Here is a 19,196-nt window from a genome sequence, read left to right as displayed (position 1 = left end):
GTCATTACCCCGCTGTAATTAAGCGTTGCTGCCACATTTCAGAAGTGATATGGTTTGGGTGATAAATTCTATGATTGACCTTTGGGCAAACTCTGACACACTTGGCTTTCTCCCCAGCTCTTCTTATCAACAGCATGCTAAAGGTTCACTGCTTGCAATCACCTCATTGTTTTCTGCTGACCCACACAGCCAGGCAACAAATACCTTTGAACTTGCCCTCAGTCCCCCACCCACCTATCTTTAAACCGTACAGGCGCATATAGGCACGGACAGACACACAAACATATACTTCTGTGATAGTCTGTAAACTATGTAAGGGCAGCTCCTTGACTACTGAAAAGTCTGGGGGAAACTTTGTTTTTCTGAGAGACAGTCTCATGTAGTGCAGGCTGGCCCTGAACTTGTTCTGCAGCCAAGGGTGACCTTGAACACCTTATCCTTGATCATCCTGCCTCCACTTCCCAAGTGTTAGCATTACAGGTGTGCATGACCATGCCTGGAACTCTCTCTCTCTCTCTCTCTCTCTCTCTCTCTCTCTCTCTCTCTCTCCTCCTCCTCCTCCTCCTCCTCCTCCTCCTCCCTCAGAAGAATTTATTGCCGTTTAATTAACTTTCCTGTGTGGTGTCAAGCCAACCGAACGCAGCTACCCCAATACCCCAATACCTTTAACCTTTTCCTCAGCCCTCCTGCTGAAAAAGCAGCTTCAATGATGGCTGCCTAGTGGACTTTCCCTTCCCCAGAACGACGCAGTAGCCTGATCGTACCACATCAGTGATAGGGGCAGCTTCAGTCTTGTTTCGGCACCATTTAACAAAATGTGTCTGTTCCTGACCAATGTCCACAATTTATCAGCATCGTTTGGGTGAAAGCTCCGGTTCCTCTTTAACTGGTAACGCCTCCTACCAACATTCCAAAGTCACCTGGATAATGTTTGTCTAAGCTGATCCTCTGGTGACACATGCCATCAGCATTACCCCAGCTTCCAGTGTGTACCCACGCACCCATGGCGTGGCTTCACATGGGTCCGAAGTTTCTGGATCTTCCCAAATCTGGATGGCATGGTGGTACCAGAGGGAAGAAACCGGATGTTGTGGAATATTCCTTTAACTAGGCAAAGATGGGTTACATTTGTTTATGTTGTGGAATGTTACTTTAACTGTGTAAAGGTGTGTTACATTTGTTTATGTTGTGGAATGTTACTTTAACTGTGTAAAGGTGTGTTACATTTGTTTATGTTGTGGAATCTTACTTTAACTGTGTAGAGGTGTGTTACATTTGTTTATGTTGTGGAATCTTTAATTGAGTAGAGGTGTGTTACATTTGTTTATGTTGTGGAATCTTTAACTGTGTAGAGGTGTGTTACATTTGTTTATGCTGCCCTTGTTTAATTATGTAAAGATGTTTTGCTATTTCACCTTGCCTGCCTAAGGTACCTAATTGGTCTAATAAAAAGCTGAACGGACAATAGTGAGGCAGAGGAGGGATAGGCAGGGCTGGGGAAAGAGAGAATAAGTAAGAGGAGGAATCTAGGCTTGGAAAGTAGGAAAGTATCGAGAAGAGAATGAGGGAGAAAGAGGAGATGCCTGGAGCCAGCCAGCCAGACACAGAGTAGGACATACAGAATGAAAGAAAGGTAAAAAGCCCCGAGGCAAAACGTAGATGAAGAGAAACAGATTAAGTTATAAGAGCTAGCAAGAAACAAGCCTAAGCTAAGGCTGAGCATTTATAACTAATAGTAAACCTCTGTGTCATGATTTGGGAGCTGGTTGGCAGCCCATCTCCAAACATCATCCACCCATCGTGTTTTAGTGTGTATCAGGCCCTGTGCTTGATGCATAAGCTCTTTGCCCACAAGAGCACACAGTCTAGAGAATAAACAGACTGGGAGGTCAATACAAATGCAAAAAAGCTCTAGTGGAGGGTCACAGGGAAGAGAAAACGACAGGGACAGAGACCCAGCTTGAGAAAGAAGCATCCAAGAATTTTAGGATGAGCAGGTCTGTGGGCTTGGCAGTTAGAGGCTATAGCAATTTAGTAGACAGGGACATTCAGCATCAAGATCCAGAGCATGAAGTAGTGAGGCATGGGCAGCCCAAAGACAGAAAGGACTGTGATACCAGTAATACCGAGTGTGAGAGATGCAGGGGTCAGGCCACCCTAAGGACTGAGAACTTCCAAGTGAGAGTCTCCAAGGCAGTAGTCTGGATATTATGCCAAATGTGACAGAAAGCTGCTTCAGGCCCGTTGTGGTGGCGCACACCTGTAGAAAGCTGTTTCAGGGTTTGAAGCTGGAGGGTGACCTTATAAATCCTTTAAAGGTTGTCCTTGGTGGCTTCTTGGAGAATTAGTGAAAACAGAAAAGAATGGAGTTCTTGGGGAAGGTAGAGCTTAATTGTTTTTCTGTTGCTGTGACAAGGCAACTAATTAAAGAAAGTGTTTATTTTGAAGTCTTATGGCTCTAGAGGGTTTTGGAGTCCATGACCATCATGGTGGGGTGCATGGCAACAGGCAAGAATAGCACTGGAGCAGTTGCTGAGCACTTACGTCTGATCCACAAGCACAAGGTAGAGAGAGCTAACTGGGAATGGGCTTTTGAAACCTCAGTCTACCCTTAGTGATACACCTCTTCCAAAAAGGTCATAGCTCTAATCCTTCCCAAACAGTTCCACCATCTGGGGACCAAGTATTCAAACATATGGGCCTATGGGGGGCCACTCTCATTCAAACCACCACAGGAGTCCAGGCAAGAGGTTCTGCAGGACAACAGTCCTGAGATATGCCCCTGGAAGAAGACCTAAGAACATTTGCTGCTGAGTCTGGAGTCCAAGGGAATGCCTGGCTTTCTGATCGTTTTGGAAACTAAGAAGAACTCAAAGCAGGCACATTGGTGGGGTGTAAGAACAGTGAGAACAAGGCATGCTTAAGATGAAGACGCCTGTGCAGAAGGTAAGAGGACAACCTGATGCAGGAGCTGGAGCAAGGGCAGAGAGCGGGGCTGGGTTTTAACTGACAGTCGGAGTCCCAGCAACAGTGACGTTAGTGATGGTTAAATATGATACGCACATAGGAATATTTGGGCTTAAAGATGTAGGAAATCCTGACATGCGCTACCACAGGGGTGAATCTTGAGGGTGTTATGCTAACTGAAATAAGACAGTCACAGAAGGACCAGCACTGAGTTCACTTACATGAGGTTCCCAGAGCAGTGAAATACAGAGACAGAAAGTGGAATGTTGGCTGCCAGGGGCCATGAGAGGGGAATCGAGAGTCATTCTTTAAAATGGGAACAGGGGCTGAGAGGAGTCTTGGTGGTTAAGAGCAGTCGCCGCCCTTTGAGAGGACCAGCGTCCTGTTCCTAGGTCCCACACTGGGCAGCTCACAACTGCCCGTGCCTTCAGCACCAGGAGACCCGATGCTCTCTTTTGGTCTGCGTGGGCACGTGCACACTCACGCACACGCACACATTAAAAATAATACATTTTAAAATGGAAACTGTTTCTGCTGTCCAAGATGAAAGGGTTCTGAAGATGGGTGGGGATGCTATTTACACAATGTTGTGAATGTCCTCCATGTCACTGAACTGCACACTTAAAAATGGATAAAACGAGACGCCTTATGTCATTAAAAAAACACAACTAGGAAAGATCAGCTGAAGTTAAGGCAACATTTATTCAGTTTGTAGTTGTATTATATAAGGCATACAGTGGTGGCTATTGACAAAGACCACTTCTTTTAAGGCCTTCGGCGGTTGGGTTTTGATTCTAACACATTATGTTAGGCAGGTAAGAAGTGGGCAGAACCTAATGCATTTTGCCTCCTCAAGGCTCGGTCAAATGCAATCACTGCCTCAGTAGTGCTGCCCCAAAGGTCACCTGGCCACCTGTTCCGTGGCCTGGCCAAGTAAGGGTGGCCACTGTGCTTGTGATCTCTTCAGGCTGTGTTCTGAATGATCAGGGCAATGCCTTGACCACCTCCGATACAAGCTGATCCCACTGCATATTTCCCACCTCGGCGCCTAGAAAGAATAAACAAAATTGTTATTGGGACAGGTAAAATGGCTCAGTGGGTAAAGGAGCTTTCCACCAAGCCTAATGACTGAAGTTCAATCCCTAGAACCCACATGGTGGAAGAAGAGACCCATTTCCCTGCAAGCTGTCTTCTGACCTCCACACACACGCTGTGGTATGTGCATACTCCTACCACATGCATACACAGACATACACACAAATGTAAAAAAAAATTCCATTTATGAAAAAACCCCCAGTATTTAAAAACAGACTAATTAATTAAACAGTATTAATAGTCATTCTTAACCAGCTCATCTTCCAAGGCCCTTCCCCAATCCTTAATTTTGATTTATGGTCACAATAGTTGAAAGAATTCAGAAAGCAGAATATTTTTATTAAAAAAATGAACCACAAAAAGTACCACACAAGAGGGAGACATTGTAAGAAGAAGGCGGAGAGTTTCAGGATAGAGGATGGGAAAGGAACACATGGGCTTAGGCAGGCCGAAGAAGAGCAGCCAATGCAGGAGTCCTTTACATAAAAGGGGTGAGGAGGAGGAGGGAGCAAAACTGAGCAGGATTTCAGACTCCTGTGTCACTGTGGAGTAAACGCAACTAATGTAGTTTATCTACAGAAGGCGCAGGTCATTTAGAAAGGGATCACCTCCTATTCATAAAGAATTAGGCCATCTGTTTTCATTCCTCAGTTTTGATCTGTGCAACCTTGAAAATTATCCAAACATTATTTTTCATGTCAATCACTGATTGCCATCTCAGGGATCACTAGGTCACAGGAGTCCACAGTGTCAATCACTGATTGACATCTCAGGGATTACTAGGTCACAGGAGTCCCCACTGTCAATCACTGATTGCCATCTCATGGATCACTGGGTCACAGGAGTCCACAGTGTCAATCACTGATTGACATCTCAGGGATCACTAGGTCACAGGAGTCCACAGTGTCAATCACTGATTGACATCTCAGGGATCACTAGGTCACAGGAGTCCACAGTGTCAATCACTGATTGTCATCTCAGGGATTACTAGGTCACAGGAGTCCCCACTGTCAATCACTGATTGCCATCTCATGGATCACTGGGTCACAGGAGTCCACAGTGTCAATCACTGATGATTGCCATCTCATGGATCACTAGGTCACAGGAGTCCCCAGTGTCAATCACTGATGATTGCCATCTCATGGATCACTGGGTCACAGGAGTCCACAGTGTCAATCACTGATGATTGACATCTCATGGGTCACTAGGTCACAGGAGTCCACAGTGTCAATCACTGATTGTCATCTCAGGGATCACTGGGTCACAGGAGTCCCCAGTGTCCATCACTGATGATTGCCATCTCAGGGATCACCGGGTCACAGGAGTCCCCAGTGTCAATCACTGATGATTGACATCTCATGGATCACTAGGTCATAGGAGTCCACAGTGTCAATCACTGATGATTGCCATCTCATGGATTACTAGGTCATAGGAGTCCCCAGTGTCAATCACTGATGATTGACATCTCATGGATCACCAGGTCACAGGAGTCCTCCCAGCTCCACCTAAGAGGCTGAAGTGAACTTGGAGCCTCACACAGTCAATTCATTTTCGACTCTCCTAACAGAACTAAATGACCCCAGATACACAAAGCCAAGAGTTTTCCTTCCCAACCCGGAGAATATCATACACCCAGGACAGAGTGAGGGAAAATTTAGCTTGCACAGATTGCCAGTTTGCTCAGGTTTCTTTGACAGTGGCATCTAGATTGGTACCTTCTCAATATTTTGATTTATTCAATAAGTTTATCTTACTACAGCTGTAGACACTGAAATGCAGAGCCATAGAAGCAGGGCCTCACTGTTGGTCACCAGCACCAGGGTGGCCCGATGTGCATGGCTCCCTCACTGAGCACTCACTCACTGCTTGTATAGTACACACAACAAATGCCGGAAAGAGAGTGGGTCTTAAGTGCAGGGTCACGAACAAACTGACCAGCTCTTCTGCAATGCCCAATGCAAAGTATCTCTCAAAAAACTTGTTTCTGGTCAGAACCAGTACAGGGGATATGAAGAGGGAAAAACAGGACTGTGTTGAGAAAACCTAAACTCATGTGTTTCTATAAAAAAAAAAATGCCATATTTGGGGCCTAGAGAGATGGCTCAGTGGTCAAGAGCACTGGCTGCTCTTTCACAGAACCTAGGTTCAATTCTCAGCACCCACATGGCAGATTATAACTATCTGTAACTCCAATTCCCTCTTCTGAACTCTCGGGGCACCAAGCACATACATGGTACATGTACATACATGCAGGCAAAACACTCTTACACATAAAATGATAAAAGAAATGTCTTCCCCCCCAAAAAATGGCATGTTCAAAATGTAACAAATTCTAGCAAGTACCTTAATTCGTGAACCAGGTGTGCGGTGATTCTGGATCCAGATGCAGCCAGTGGGTGACCCAGGGCTATGGCACCTCCATTGACATTGCTTTTACTGGGGTCAAGATCCAAGGCCTTCTGAACAGCCAAATATTGGGGAGCAAAAGCTTCATTCACCTTAGGAGAGAGTTAAAACCCACAGAATCATTACTTACAAGCTAGTTTCTAACAAAAAGACCCAGTCCTGTTGTATCTCTTCTTATTTCAATCAGCACACAATGTTATTTCTATTTATCCTCAATCACTCCACATAAAGACTGTAGGTCTTCAGGAGTGTGTGTGTGTGTGTGTGTGTGTGTGTGTGTGTGGTGTATGTGACAGAGAGCAAGCACACAAAGGTAGCTTTTGTTATTATCTGTCAACATAATCATGTTTAAGGTGATATAGAATTATCTTCCTTTACAAAATATGTAAGGTTTAAAAATGGGATGGAGCTGGGCGCAGTGGCACACATCTCTAATTCTAGCTACCTGGGAGGCTGAGATGGGAAGATTCCAAGTTAGAGACCAGCCTGGGCTTTATAGGCAAAATGTACCTCTAAAAAAAAAAAAGTTGTATATTTACTAAACGACACTTCAAATCAAAAGCATTCCTTAAAGAAAAGCTATCTACAATACTCTTACAAATAGATGCATACTCGAGGGAATAGATACTGTAGAGAGCCTAGAGGTTTAAGAGCCAGATGGAAGGTTCCAGTCTCCACTGGATCATTTATTAGGATGTGACCTTGGATGTATTTTTGGTACCCTTTTACACTTGAATTTCCATAGCAAAGTTCAATTCATTTTCCAGGTTAAATAAAGTCATGGTTAGAAAGTCATGGTATTTCCTAACACACAGCGAGTATGCCCTAAGTGGCCGCTACTACCTAGTACTAAGAGCCGTCCTTCCAGGAAGACTGACAGGCAAGAACATCATTGCCTCAGGTACAGGGATTAGTAACTGTGTTAGGTGTGGCAGAACAGCCAAGCGCCGCTCACATCACAGTGACATCTGTCAGCTGCCCACGAGAATGGCGGTGCTTGGCCTACAGCGCTGTATTTTCATATGATCTCAGCTCAGGAACTCCATAGAGAAAACCGATTGGAAAGAAGGCCATTGTTACCGAGTTGGGGTCAAGTTTCAATCTCCTTCTCGTTCCTACTAGATTTTTATACTCTCCCAAGATGGAGTCTGACCCACCCTTATCCAGCATTATTCTGTTTCAGATAGTCACTCCCCAGGAGCTATCGCAGGATCTAGAATAAGCTGTGAAAGCAGGCTGCTGAAGCCCGGGGGACAGTGTGTCAGGCTCTGTCCTGAGCATCTACACATCCAGTGATGAGCACAAGCTGCACGGCAGGATGCTCTAGCTCAGCAGCGAAGTGTGAAGTCGGAAATGTAGTGGTAGCTTGCTGATGAAAAATGATAACTAAGCAGCCCCCTTGAGTCTCTGAGTGGAAAGCTAATGAAGAGGGAAGTGAGACTTTTCTTAAAACTCGGTTTCTGGGGTGAGGGGTTATTACAGAGAAAATCATCCACGTACCTAGTCCTTCTCTATGAATTTAAAATAGAGATTCCCTTTGTTATATTGCTTCTGAATGCCAAATAGCATCTGTTTACCTACAATTCTCAGTTTTTCCCAAATATGGGACATTTACAGTCCATCATGAAGAATCTTCTTCATTGGCTCTTGACGGTTAGTATGATTTTGGTATTTTGTTGTTCGTTGGTTTTCTGAGGTAGTCTCACTATGTAGACCAGGCTAGCCTGGAACTCACAGAGAATCACCTGTCTCAGCATCTCCAGTGCTGAGATTAAAGGCGTGTACCAACACACCTGCTTATTTCAGGGTTTTTTTTTTTTTTTTTTTTTGAGACAAGATCTTGTTATGTAGCCCTTGGCTACAACCCTTCTTTTAATTATGCCAAATGCTAAGATGTCTTTGTTCTACTAACGATTACCATTTTTAAAAGCTACTCTTGGAGCGAAAGTTCCCAGGACTTTAGCAAGAGAGTTCAGAGTGCTTGAATCACTCAGAAGTGAGTGGGGCTGGGGAGATGGCTCAGTTGATAAAATACTATATAAGAACCTTAATTAGCTCTCCACCTCCCCTGTAAAACGCTGGGTGGAGCAGCACATTCGTGTAATCCCAGTGGGGAAGTGGAGATGGCAGGATCTCTCCAGGCTTGTTGACTAGTCAGTTTATCCAAATTGGTGAGCTCTAGGTTCAAGGAGAGATTCCCGTCCCCAAAAATAAGCAGGAAGACGTGAAGGGGAGAAAACCAACACAACCTATGCCTACACATACATGCACACACACATACACAGATCCCAAAACAAGTAAAGGACAACACTTTAACTCAGTGAGGAACACGCCAACACACAGCACGCCTCGTCAGCACATGTGTGGGTGGAGAACGTGGAAAGTTGAGAGCATTCAAAGAAGAGGAACAAAGACCACGCTAAACTGTTTATGTGATAAAAGTCGGTGGTTTCTTCCCACTGTGAGAAGAAAACACTTACATCTACCAAGTCCATGTCCTTCAGGCTCAGTCCAGTTTTCTTCAATGCTCCATTGATAGCAGGGACTGGGCCTGTATAAGAATAAAGGCATTAGACAGAAACATATGTCCTCTTGTTACTCACATGACAGACTTCTTTGAGCGGGTGTGTGGGGCACACCTGTAATCCCGACCCTCAGGAGGCTGAAGTGGAATGGCTGTGAGTTTGAGACCAGCCTGTTTATACAGTTAGAACTTACCTCACAGAACAAAACTCCTCCTCCTATAACATACAAGGAAATGATCACGTGTCAGAAAGGGGGACAAAGGTGAAAAGCTGACAGCTGTTGACTGTGGCTGAGAGACCCACACGAGACTGTCTGGCTTTAGGACTGTAAACCAGCCAGGGGCCATATGCAGGATTTATAGTCAGTTACAGATTAGACTGATCTCAAATGACCAGGCAGACCACATGTTCTAGGGTGGAAACTATACCCATTCGTTCACTTCGAGCCTTCAGCCTATTTGGATAAAAGGCAGGGAACACAGTGGCATCTCCATAAGCCTGGCAGATAGGGAGCTGCGGGACACTCAGGGAAAAGGTCTCTGAGGGAAGAACCATTTCTAACTCCGATAGTAAGTGGGGTAACACAGCCCATAAATCAAGAAATGCAAACCGACCTAACCAGGCCTGAAAAATAACATTGACGCCCATGTCTGCTGATATTTCCAGAAGTTCCAACAATGAATGCTTTTTCCAAAAGGCAAGATGTCTGCCTTGAGATGATTTCCTTCTCTACTTATCCTTTGAGGATGAAAATGTGTAAATGACTCATCAGAAAAATTCTGCTTTGAAGTCAGGTGGCTGAGCATCCCGTAACTGGTTTCTTCCAATGAGAAGGCTCTTTGGACCAGTTTGCTCAGCACATTCGGATAACACAGTCCAGTTTAAAATGCAGTTCTGAATAGCTACTGACTTACTGGACTCTACCTTCAGATCCTTTACGTGTCCAAACATGAAAATGGTGAGTCGTATTATGGTTAATAGTGACTACCAACTTGACAGGATCTAGAGTCACCTAGGAAACACATCTGTGAGGGATCAGCTAGTAGATGAGGTTGGCCTCTCACACGCCTCAGCACACCTGCGAGAGATTATTTAGATGAGGTGAACTGAGGTGGAAAGGCCTGCCTTAATGGTGGGTGGCGCCATTCAACCACTGGTGCCTGGGAATAAGAAAGAGAAGGTGAGCCCAGCTCTAGCATTCCTCTCTCGGTTTCCTGATTGCAGACATCATGGGACCAGCTGCCTGAAGTTCCCGCTGCCATGATGGACTTGAACTGACAGCCAAAAGTAACGCCTTCCTCCTTCAGTTTTCTTATGGTTAGGTATTCTGTCATAGCAATGAGATAACTAATACTACAGATGTTGGTTGGGGCTGTTGCTGTGATAACCCTGACCATGTGCTTCCCAAGCCTTTGGAACTGTTTTTTGTTTTGTTTTGTTTTGTTTTGTTTTGTTTTTTGGTGGTGGTGGTGGTGGTGATGGGGGAGAGGCCGCGGAGAATGTGGAAAAATTTGGAACTCTGGGCTGGGAAAGCCACTGAATACCGTAGACAGAGCTTGATGGGCCGCCCTGGTGGGTTCTGGAAGACGAGAGAGTGTTGAAACACAGACAGTGGAGGCCTGGCTCGCCTGGCTCATGTGGTTCCGGAGGGGAACGGGACCCACTAGGAACTAGGGTAGGAATGGCAACTAACATGGGGTAAACAGTAAAGCATCAGTTACCCGGCTTGCTTAGGGGACTGTTAGTCGGCTTTTCATCACTATAATGAAGATCACTAGGCCATAATGGTTGAAGGGATGAACAGCTAATGGTTTGAGACATCATTGTCCTCTTCCCTGTCTACAAGAAGACCGGCAGGCCTGTCTTAGTCTGTCAGGCTAACTGAGACAGTGTCCTCTTCCCTGTCTGCGAGAAGACTTAGAGTCTAGAGACATCCTCCAGGCCATAGTCTGGCCCTTGCCAGACACCTCTGGGGAAAGTACTCCCCCCAGACACTTCTGTTTATTTACTGAGACTCAGGAAGGCTTACATTCTTAAACAAAAGACCTTATTTCTAGTTCTAGCTTTTACCATTGAAAGCTGTGGGACTTTATTTAAAAATTAAAAAATTCTGTGAGGGGCTGGGATGATGGCTCAGTGGTTAAAGGCATCTGCCGCTCTTGCAGAGGAACTGTGTTCGGTTCCCAGCACACACATGTCGGCTCACAACTGTTCATAACTCCAGTTCCAGGGGATCTGACACCCTCTTCTGACCTCCGCAGGCAGTAGGCATGCACATGTTATACAGACATGCATGATACAGGTTAGACATGCAGGCAGGCAAAACATCCATACACATGAAATAAAAATATTAAATTAATCTTTTAAGAAGTTCTTTGACTGGGTTAACTTTTGTCTTCTTAAACATTTTTAATTATGTGTGTGTGTCTGAGCGTGGGTTTGTGCACACGAATGCAGCGCCCACAGAGGTACTGGATCTTCATGGAGCTGGACCAACAGGCAGTTGTGAGCCCTTAGGTGGATGTGGGAACTGTTCGTGGGAACTGTTCCTGGGTCCTGTAAGAACAGTACATGCTCTTAACCACTGAGCCATCTCTCCACCCCCGACCTTTGTCTTCTTTTTTAGTTTACGTTGATGGCTGTCTTGCCTGCACGTATGTCTGTGTACCATGTGTGTGCCTGGTGCCCATGGAGGCCAGAAGAGGGCATCAGATCCCCTGCAACCGGAGTTAAAGATGGTTGTGAGCTACCATGTGGGTGCTGGGAATTAAACCCAGGTCCTTTGGAAGAACAGCCAGTACTCTTAACCACTGAGCCACCTCTCCAGGCCCCTGACTTTTGTCTTTTTAAGCACTAAAACCATTGATAAAAATGAAGCCAAATAAAGTGAAAGCTACAGTTGCTCCATCCAGCCCAATGAGCTTCCAAATCCCATCCATCCCCCTCCACCACCGCACTCCCTACAAGTTCCACAAGCAGTGTGTTCCTACAGCTTTGTGCTTCCTTGAGAAGTGACCAGTCCTGCCAAGTCCTGGTTCCTCCTTCCCCTGGTGACTGCTATTCTGCAGAGTTGTGAATGGCTACATGTTAGGAGCCTGCAGAAGTGAGGAATTACTGTTCTCACAGACTGGACTGCCAAGCCAGCCCCGCCGGAAGTTCAACCTATTCTTCTTGCTTATCACCCGGAACAGGTCCTCAAGTTACCCTGTTTAACCCCACACTACGGGACAGACAAGCTTGTAGGTGGCACAGGCACCTGACCCTGAGAGACCCTTGGCATGGGCAGGTCCACAGTGGCACTACTCAGCATCCAGGCCCAGCATCTGAAGCGAGGAAAACATTTTCATTGTTCACCAGTTACTGCTAACCCAGCAAACCCCATTAAATGAGGCTCAACTGAAAAACAAGAACTACTGACTGAAACCAGAGAAATTGAATCGTTCGTCAAAGTACCCAAGGACTCAGAAATCAAAAGCAGAAACACCCACCTCAGATGACAGACCCGCTAAAACAAAATCCCCGGAGGCTGCGAGTGAGTTTTGAGGAACACTTAGGGTGGGAACCGGTGCTGTGGGTGTGATATGATGAATGCCACTTCACTCCACAGACGGTTCACTTTTCAGGCTACCTTCTATTTCCAAGGTAAAAACTCTTTTTTTTTTTGCTGATCATATGTAGCTTTTAAGTCCATGACATAAAACAACAACAACAACAAAAATACCCCCTGATGTTAACAGTGTCAAAATTTTCTCCAGTTGCTGACACAGACTTGAGATATACACTGAAAGATAAGAAGGTACGAACAGGCCAGACTTGTTTCCTAGTAATTCTTCCCAGAGGGAGGCCTGGTCTGAAGGGCTTGGCTGCCAGCACAGCCAGCCGGGAGACGACTTAATCCCCTGCAGTCACCATGTCGTTTGAGCAGGACCTGAAGCTCTGCAGCAACACATTATCCTCCCTCCATCCTGACGGTCATCTTAAAAACCAAACTGAGTCGTCAAAAAGGCCCACACTCACAGAAAACTCTTTGGTCTGTCAAGAATCTGAAATCCGTACTGTGAGGAGGCAGGCCTTTCCTTACACGGGGTGAGGGTGGAATGCAGAGCACCAGCCTCCTGTGTGCAGTGAACACCTGATTGGCTTGTTTCCTTAAAGGTGAGAGAGAAGACTAGAACTCTCCTCACTGGGTCCGTGAGACGGCTCAGTGGATGCAGGGGCTTGCTGCCAAGCCTCATGGCTTGAGTCGGATCTCCAGAAGACATAAGGTGGAACGAGAGAGCTGACTTAAAAGTGTCCTCTGACCTTGACATACAGGCTGTGATTAGTGTGCATACACACGTGTGTGTGTGTGTATACACACACATATACAGAAAGAGAGAGAAACAGCGAACAGAAAATTAAAAATTTTGCATTGCCTGAAGTTCTTAGTGTCTATGTGTATTTAAGAAAAAGTATTTTTTTTTTCTTCTCTTCTTTCCTTTCTCTCTCTTTTTCTTTTTAGGAGACAGGTCTTGCTATGCAACCCTGGCTGCACTTGAACTTGCAATCCTCCTGCCTCAGCTTCCTGAGTGCTGGAATTACATGTACACCACCATGCTCACATGTCCTTTGTTCCATTTCTGATTAATAAAAACAGTCTTGGCCGGAAAAATATCAGCAATTTCACATCTCCTCCTGTTGTGCCTGTCACCTGCCAGCTGCCTAGAGTTCAGTTTGCTAAGGAGTCTGGGCGGAGCCAGGGGACGTCACCAGCCTAATGGTGACTTCCTGAGAGAGCCCCAGAGGCACGTGTTTACTCTACCCTTTTCTGGTCTGGAACTACACCAGCCCTCAATGTTCTCATTGACCAGGAAGTCTCGCTGGAGTTGTAAGGGAGACTGAGTGAGATTCACTAGAGACTGTGGGGCTGTGCTACTGGCTCCCTGAGCAGGCATCTCTAATCCACATCACCACTTCATGTGTAATTTTGTTTCCTTCCTTTCCCGCGGTGCTGGGGACCAAGCCCAAAGTCTCACACATACTATACAAGGGCTCTACCACGGAGCTACAACTCCAGCACTCAGTATTATTTTCTGTGTTGATTTTTAAAATTTATTTTTAATTATGTGTATATATGTGCACATGCTCTTTCTTTCTGTGTGTGTGTGTGTGTGTGTGTGTGTGTGTGTGTGTGTGTGTGTGTGTATAGAATGCCCATGGAGGCCAGGAAAATCAGATTCTTCTAGAGCTGGAATTATAGGCTCAGTTGTGAGCCACCTGACGTGGATGCTGTAAAATGAACTTGGACCTGCAAGAGCAGTATGCGCTCTTAACCCCCCGCACCCTTCTAGCCCCTCTGTGTGATGACTTTTAAATACCCCACACAGACAGTACACTATGACCTCTGCCCGTGGAGGGTTTGCATGGTCTTGGTTGTCCTGTTGTGTGTAGGACAGTTATTCATAAAGATGATCCAAGTGATTCCACCAGGGATCTTGATTTGGTTGTTTTTCCATGACTCTGAATGTCCAAACAGACTTAACTCTAGTAATCGAACAGAACTGTTTTCATGATAAACTCACCAATACCCATGATACTGGGATCACATCCAGACACAAAGTAGCCCACGACTCTGGCCAGTGGTGTGAAGTTATGTTTTTTGACAGCGTCTTCACTGGCTATGATAACAGCTCCAGCACCATCAGACACCCCCTTAAAAACAAAACCAGTAAAGGAAGCAACTTAGTCAAGGTTCGCGCTAACGGTGCAGTAGATCGCAGAGTAGAATTAGGGCCAGGGCCACGCATAGGAAGTGCCGACAATACGTGGGATGCCGATAGAAATACCGTAGGACCCTGGGGGACTTCAGAGATGATTTAAACATCGAGTAAAACTTCACCAACGGGCAACAGGAAGAAACGCAAAAAAATAAAAATTAAAAAAAATTAAAATCTTAACATCAGATATGTGTAGATGTAAAAAGAAATCTGATGAATTATTATGTGAGAAAGAAAAGGTATGAGGTATGAGAACTAACATCATAAACCAGGAGGATTTCCTTTCAACATACTGAAGACAAAGAAATCAGATTACCAGGGTCCCCGGCTACCAGGTTTTGTGTTAGACTATGAAAACCCAAATTAACAAAATATAAACACCACCAGTGTCAGTTAAACAACTAAAGGCTAGGAAGTTTCTAGACATATCTGGAAGGCTCTTCACAATCATTTGGAAAGAACAAATTGGCACGAGTAGAGGTGGATGCTGTGACACACCGAGGCGTTCCCTGCAGTGACAGTCCCGTCTTTCTTGAACACTGGAGGGAGCTTCTGCAATTGTTCCAGGGTCGTCTGCGGCCGAGCATGCTCATCCACTTGCATCATCTGCTTTCCTTTCCTGGTCTTCACCTCGATGGGCGCCATTTCCTCGTTAAAGTAGCCAGCGTCGTTCGCTGAAATTGTGAAAGACGACCATCAGAGTGTGATCGTGAAAGGAGAGAAGCCAGGGGAGCCCTATCTATCCGTCAACTCACCGTCTCTACTCGCTCAGAGGGCCCTTTCTACAGTCCCCTTCTTCTTAGAAAGCTGCTTTCCCTTTGGAGAATTTAACATATCACCAGAAGTCTACACAGTGAGTCTGCACCTTTTTGAAATTACCATGGGGGGGAGGGTGTTGGTGGAGAGGGCATAGTGTGTGTGTGTGTGTGTGTGTGTGTGTGTGTGTGTGTGTGTGTGTGTGTGTTGGTGGGGAGGGCATGGTGTGTGTGTGTGTGTGTGTTGGTGGGGAGGGCATGGTGTGTGTGTGTGTGTGTGTGTGTGTGTGTGTTGGTGGGGAGGGCATGGTATGTGTGTGTGTGTGTGTGTGTGTGTGTTGGTGGGGAGGGCATGGTGTGTGTGTCTGTGTGTGTGTGTGTGTGTGTGTGTGTGTGTGTGTGTTGGTGGGGAGGGCATGGTGTGTGTGTGTTAGTGAGAAGGTCATGGTGTGTGTGTATATGTATGTGTGTGTGTGTTGGTGGGGAGGCCATGGTGTGTGTGTGTGTGTGTGTGTGTGTGTGTGTGTGTGTTATAAGCATGTGTATACATGCATGTTTGCACAGAGACCTGAGTTACCCTGACATCCTGCTCTCACTCTCTGCCCTCTTCCCTTAAGGGAGGGCCTCTCTGAACATGAAGCTCACTGTTTTGGTTAGGCTGGCCAGCCAGCTAGTTTCCAGCATCCATGTCTCTTCTTCCAAGGCTGGAGTGTGGCCATGCTCAGCTTTCACAGCTGGGGTTTCAGACTCAGGTCATCATGCTTGTGCAGCAACATTCCTACCCGTTGAGTCACGTGACAGCCCTTCACCTGAACTCAGATACCATAGTTCACTTGGAAAACCAAAACCCAAACCAAAAATCCTCCTCTTATCTGCCCTTATTTAGTTTGACTCTTCTTTTTTTTTTGGTTTTTCGAGACAGAGTTTCTCTGTGTAGTTTTCGTGCCTGTCCTGGATCTCGCTCTGTAGCCCAGGCTGGCCTCGAACTCACAAAGATCCTCTCTGCCTCCCGAGTGCTGGGATTAAAGGCGTGCGCCACCACCGCCCGACCCTTCTGAGAAGCAGGAAGGCTAGGTTTTATTATCTCTAGTTTATAGTGTCTGTGAATAACTGACTTTATTGAGGTCAGATACCTTCTTCACAATGGAATTAGAAATCCAGGAGATGGCTCAGTGCCCTCTGGACTATGAGTGCCTAGTAGAAACAACTTAAACTGAGATGAGATGGATGGTCCCAGCTCTGTTCCACTGATTCCTCTGAATGGATCGACTTCATCCTCAGTACATCAAAAACACCCCCCAATAAGAATTTCCATTGAGTTATAATAATAATAGCTCAATTAAATTCTTTTTCAGAGGACTGACACATTCCTTCAAGCTTAAGCCAACGGCTGTCCTGCCGCTCATTCTGGAGGATGGGGACAGCAGTGTGTGTCACGAGGCAGTAGAGTTAGGGTCTTGGGCTAACTACCTGAGTCAGATACAATGAGGAACGGGAGAAGGAGGCATCCAAAGACACCCAGCTGGTCATTCTGCAGCAGCAGACAGATCTCCTCTCTGTATGATTAGGATATGGCTTGTGGGAAAGGCCAATTATCTACTTTGGACTGTATTGTTTCTGCAACAAGGTAAGTCAGGAAAAAAATATCAGTTTAGTTCCCTCCTCCCTGTCCCCAAGACAGGGTCTTACTTTGTAGTCCTTGGATTGCTTGGAAATCACTATGAAAACCAGGCTAGCCTGTAACTCACAGAGATCTGACTGCCTCAGCTAGGATTTAAGGCATCTACCACCATGCCTGGCTGCTTTATTCTTGATATCACTTTACAGTTGGCACACCCCAAGACAGACCCTCGCCCCCACTGCTGTAAGAAGCAGTTCCCTCTGGTGGAGCGAGTCAAATGCCTCAGTGTGTTCCACGGAAAACAGGACCAGTTCAGAACAAAAACCCCCAGGTTCAGATTGGGCCAAGTGACAGACAGTCCGCCTTTTCTCTTACTAGCTTTAGTTATGAATTTGTTACTTATGTGTATGCATGTGTGCCGGTGTGAGTGTCTATGTACCAAATGTACCCAGGGAGGCCAAAGGCACCCGAGCAACAGGCAGTTGTGAGCCAACTGACGTGGGTGCTGGGAACTGAACCTGGGTCCTCTGCAAATACAGGACACACTTTTAACTGCCAAGCCATCTCCCTCTTCGGCGCCCCCTAATACCACTTAAAAATTTTTTTTTTAAATTTATTTTATGTGAATATGTCTTGCCCGTATGGATGCCAAATGTATGCAGTGCCCATGGAGGCCAGGAGAGGGTATTGGATCATCTGGAACTAGAGCTACATACAGTAGTGAGCTGCTATGTGGGTACTGGGAACCAAACATGAGTTCTCTGCAAGAGCAGCCAGTGCTCTTGACTACGAACCCTCTCTTCAGCCCTCAATATCGCTTTTGTCTTTTTTTTCCCCCCAAGACAAGGTTTCTCTGTGTAACAGCTCTGGCTGTCCTGGAAATTGCTTTGTAGACCAGGCTGGCCTCAAACTCACGGAGATCCATCTGCCTCTGCCTCCCAAGTGCTGGGATTAAAGGTGTGAACCACCCCCACCCCTCACCTCCGATCGATACTACTTTTAAAAGTATCATTCACTTATTTCACAAGAGAAATCCCATAAGAAATTTTCAGTAACAGAATTACCTGATCATCTGCAACCAACAGAAATAACAGAAATGTGATTTTCAAAGGTATGAGTTTTAAAAATACATGACTGCACGGTCACTATAACCTGTGGGATGAAACCTTTCCTACGTTCTCTCTCTACCCACCGGCTTTCCACCTCTGCTGGGACTGCAGGGCGTATTTGTCACAGTCCTCTCTGCTGATGCTGTACTTTACAGCGAGGTTCTCTGCAGTCATCCCCATGGCGAGCTTAGCATGCCGATCCATTAATCCTGACCACAAAGTATCTTCCAGCTAGAAAGACATTCAGGCAGGGATGTGTTAAAACACTATCTTTGGAAGGAGCATGCCATAATTTTGTTTAGATTTATATAACAATCGCATTTATTATTTCTATGCATATTTGATTCTCAGACATTAAAAAACTCTAATATTTACAAAAATATCCCATGTCTCACCCATGTTTATTTGAAGTCACTCTAAATACTCAAACTCTAAGTGTACAACAGGAGTTTAGCCCAGAATCACAAGAGAACCCCTTCGTGAGAAGCCCAACATCGGGTACTTTATAAATATAGAGTTTTTCTGCAGCTACTTTAAGTAAACTATCACGTCATCTGGAGGGACGAGCACATGGGTGTGGCTTTTCCATCCTAGGCCTTCGGTGACAGGTGCAGCTGGCTCTATTTGTTATTACTAGACTGAGAAGAACCAGACACAGAGTTGCCAAGGAGCAGAAAAGACTGCATCAGAGAATCTGAGAATGATGTTCCACTCACTGCCCATAATCCCTGTGCTGCTGTCTCAGCAGAGAGTTTTTAAGTACATCCCACGTCTGAAATATTCACGTTCTCTAAGTCTCATTCCTTAGTTTCCAAAAGACCACATCTTATTTGTTTATATTAGTTAGCGTGTGCATATGTGTGTGTAGTATGTGTGTTTGTGTATGTATGTGAGTGTGAGGGTGTGTGTGCACACACACAGGCTAGAAGAGGGCTACAGGTAGCTCCCTTTACTGGTGTTTA

At 45.7% G+C, this 19,196-nt stretch overlaps 1 protein-coding gene across 1 annotated transcript in view; it reads right to left on the bottom strand.

The window, feature by feature from the left end:
• Positions 1 to 3,650: 3,650 nt before the first annotated feature.
• Positions 3,651 to 19,196, bottom strand: part of Acaa2 (acetyl-CoA acyltransferase 2) — a 32,696-nt gene continuing 17,150 nt past the window's right edge. Inside the window, exons 5-10 of the mRNA XM_059246468.1 lie at positions 18,318 to 18,465; positions 15,248 to 15,423; positions 14,555 to 14,684; positions 8,949 to 9,019; positions 6,406 to 6,560; positions 3,651 to 4,015 (exon numbers count right to left, since the gene is read on the bottom strand). Coding sequence (XP_059102451.1) covers positions 3,931 to 4,015; positions 6,406 to 6,560; positions 8,949 to 9,019; positions 14,555 to 14,684; positions 15,248 to 15,423; positions 18,318 to 18,465 — 765 coding nt within the window. The 3' untranslated portion in view covers positions 3,651 to 3,930. The remainder of the gene's footprint in view (positions 4,016 to 6,405; positions 6,561 to 8,948; positions 9,020 to 14,554; positions 14,685 to 15,247; positions 15,424 to 18,317; positions 18,466 to 19,196) is intronic.

The sequence above is a fragment of the Peromyscus eremicus genome, chromosome 19 (assembly GCF_949786415.1).
Source record: "Peromyscus eremicus chromosome 19, PerEre_H2_v1, whole genome shotgun sequence".
In the NCBI taxonomy this organism is placed as follows: domain Eukaryota; kingdom Metazoa; phylum Chordata; class Mammalia; order Rodentia; family Cricetidae; genus Peromyscus; species Peromyscus eremicus.
This window is presented reverse-complemented; position numbering and strand designations above follow the sequence as displayed.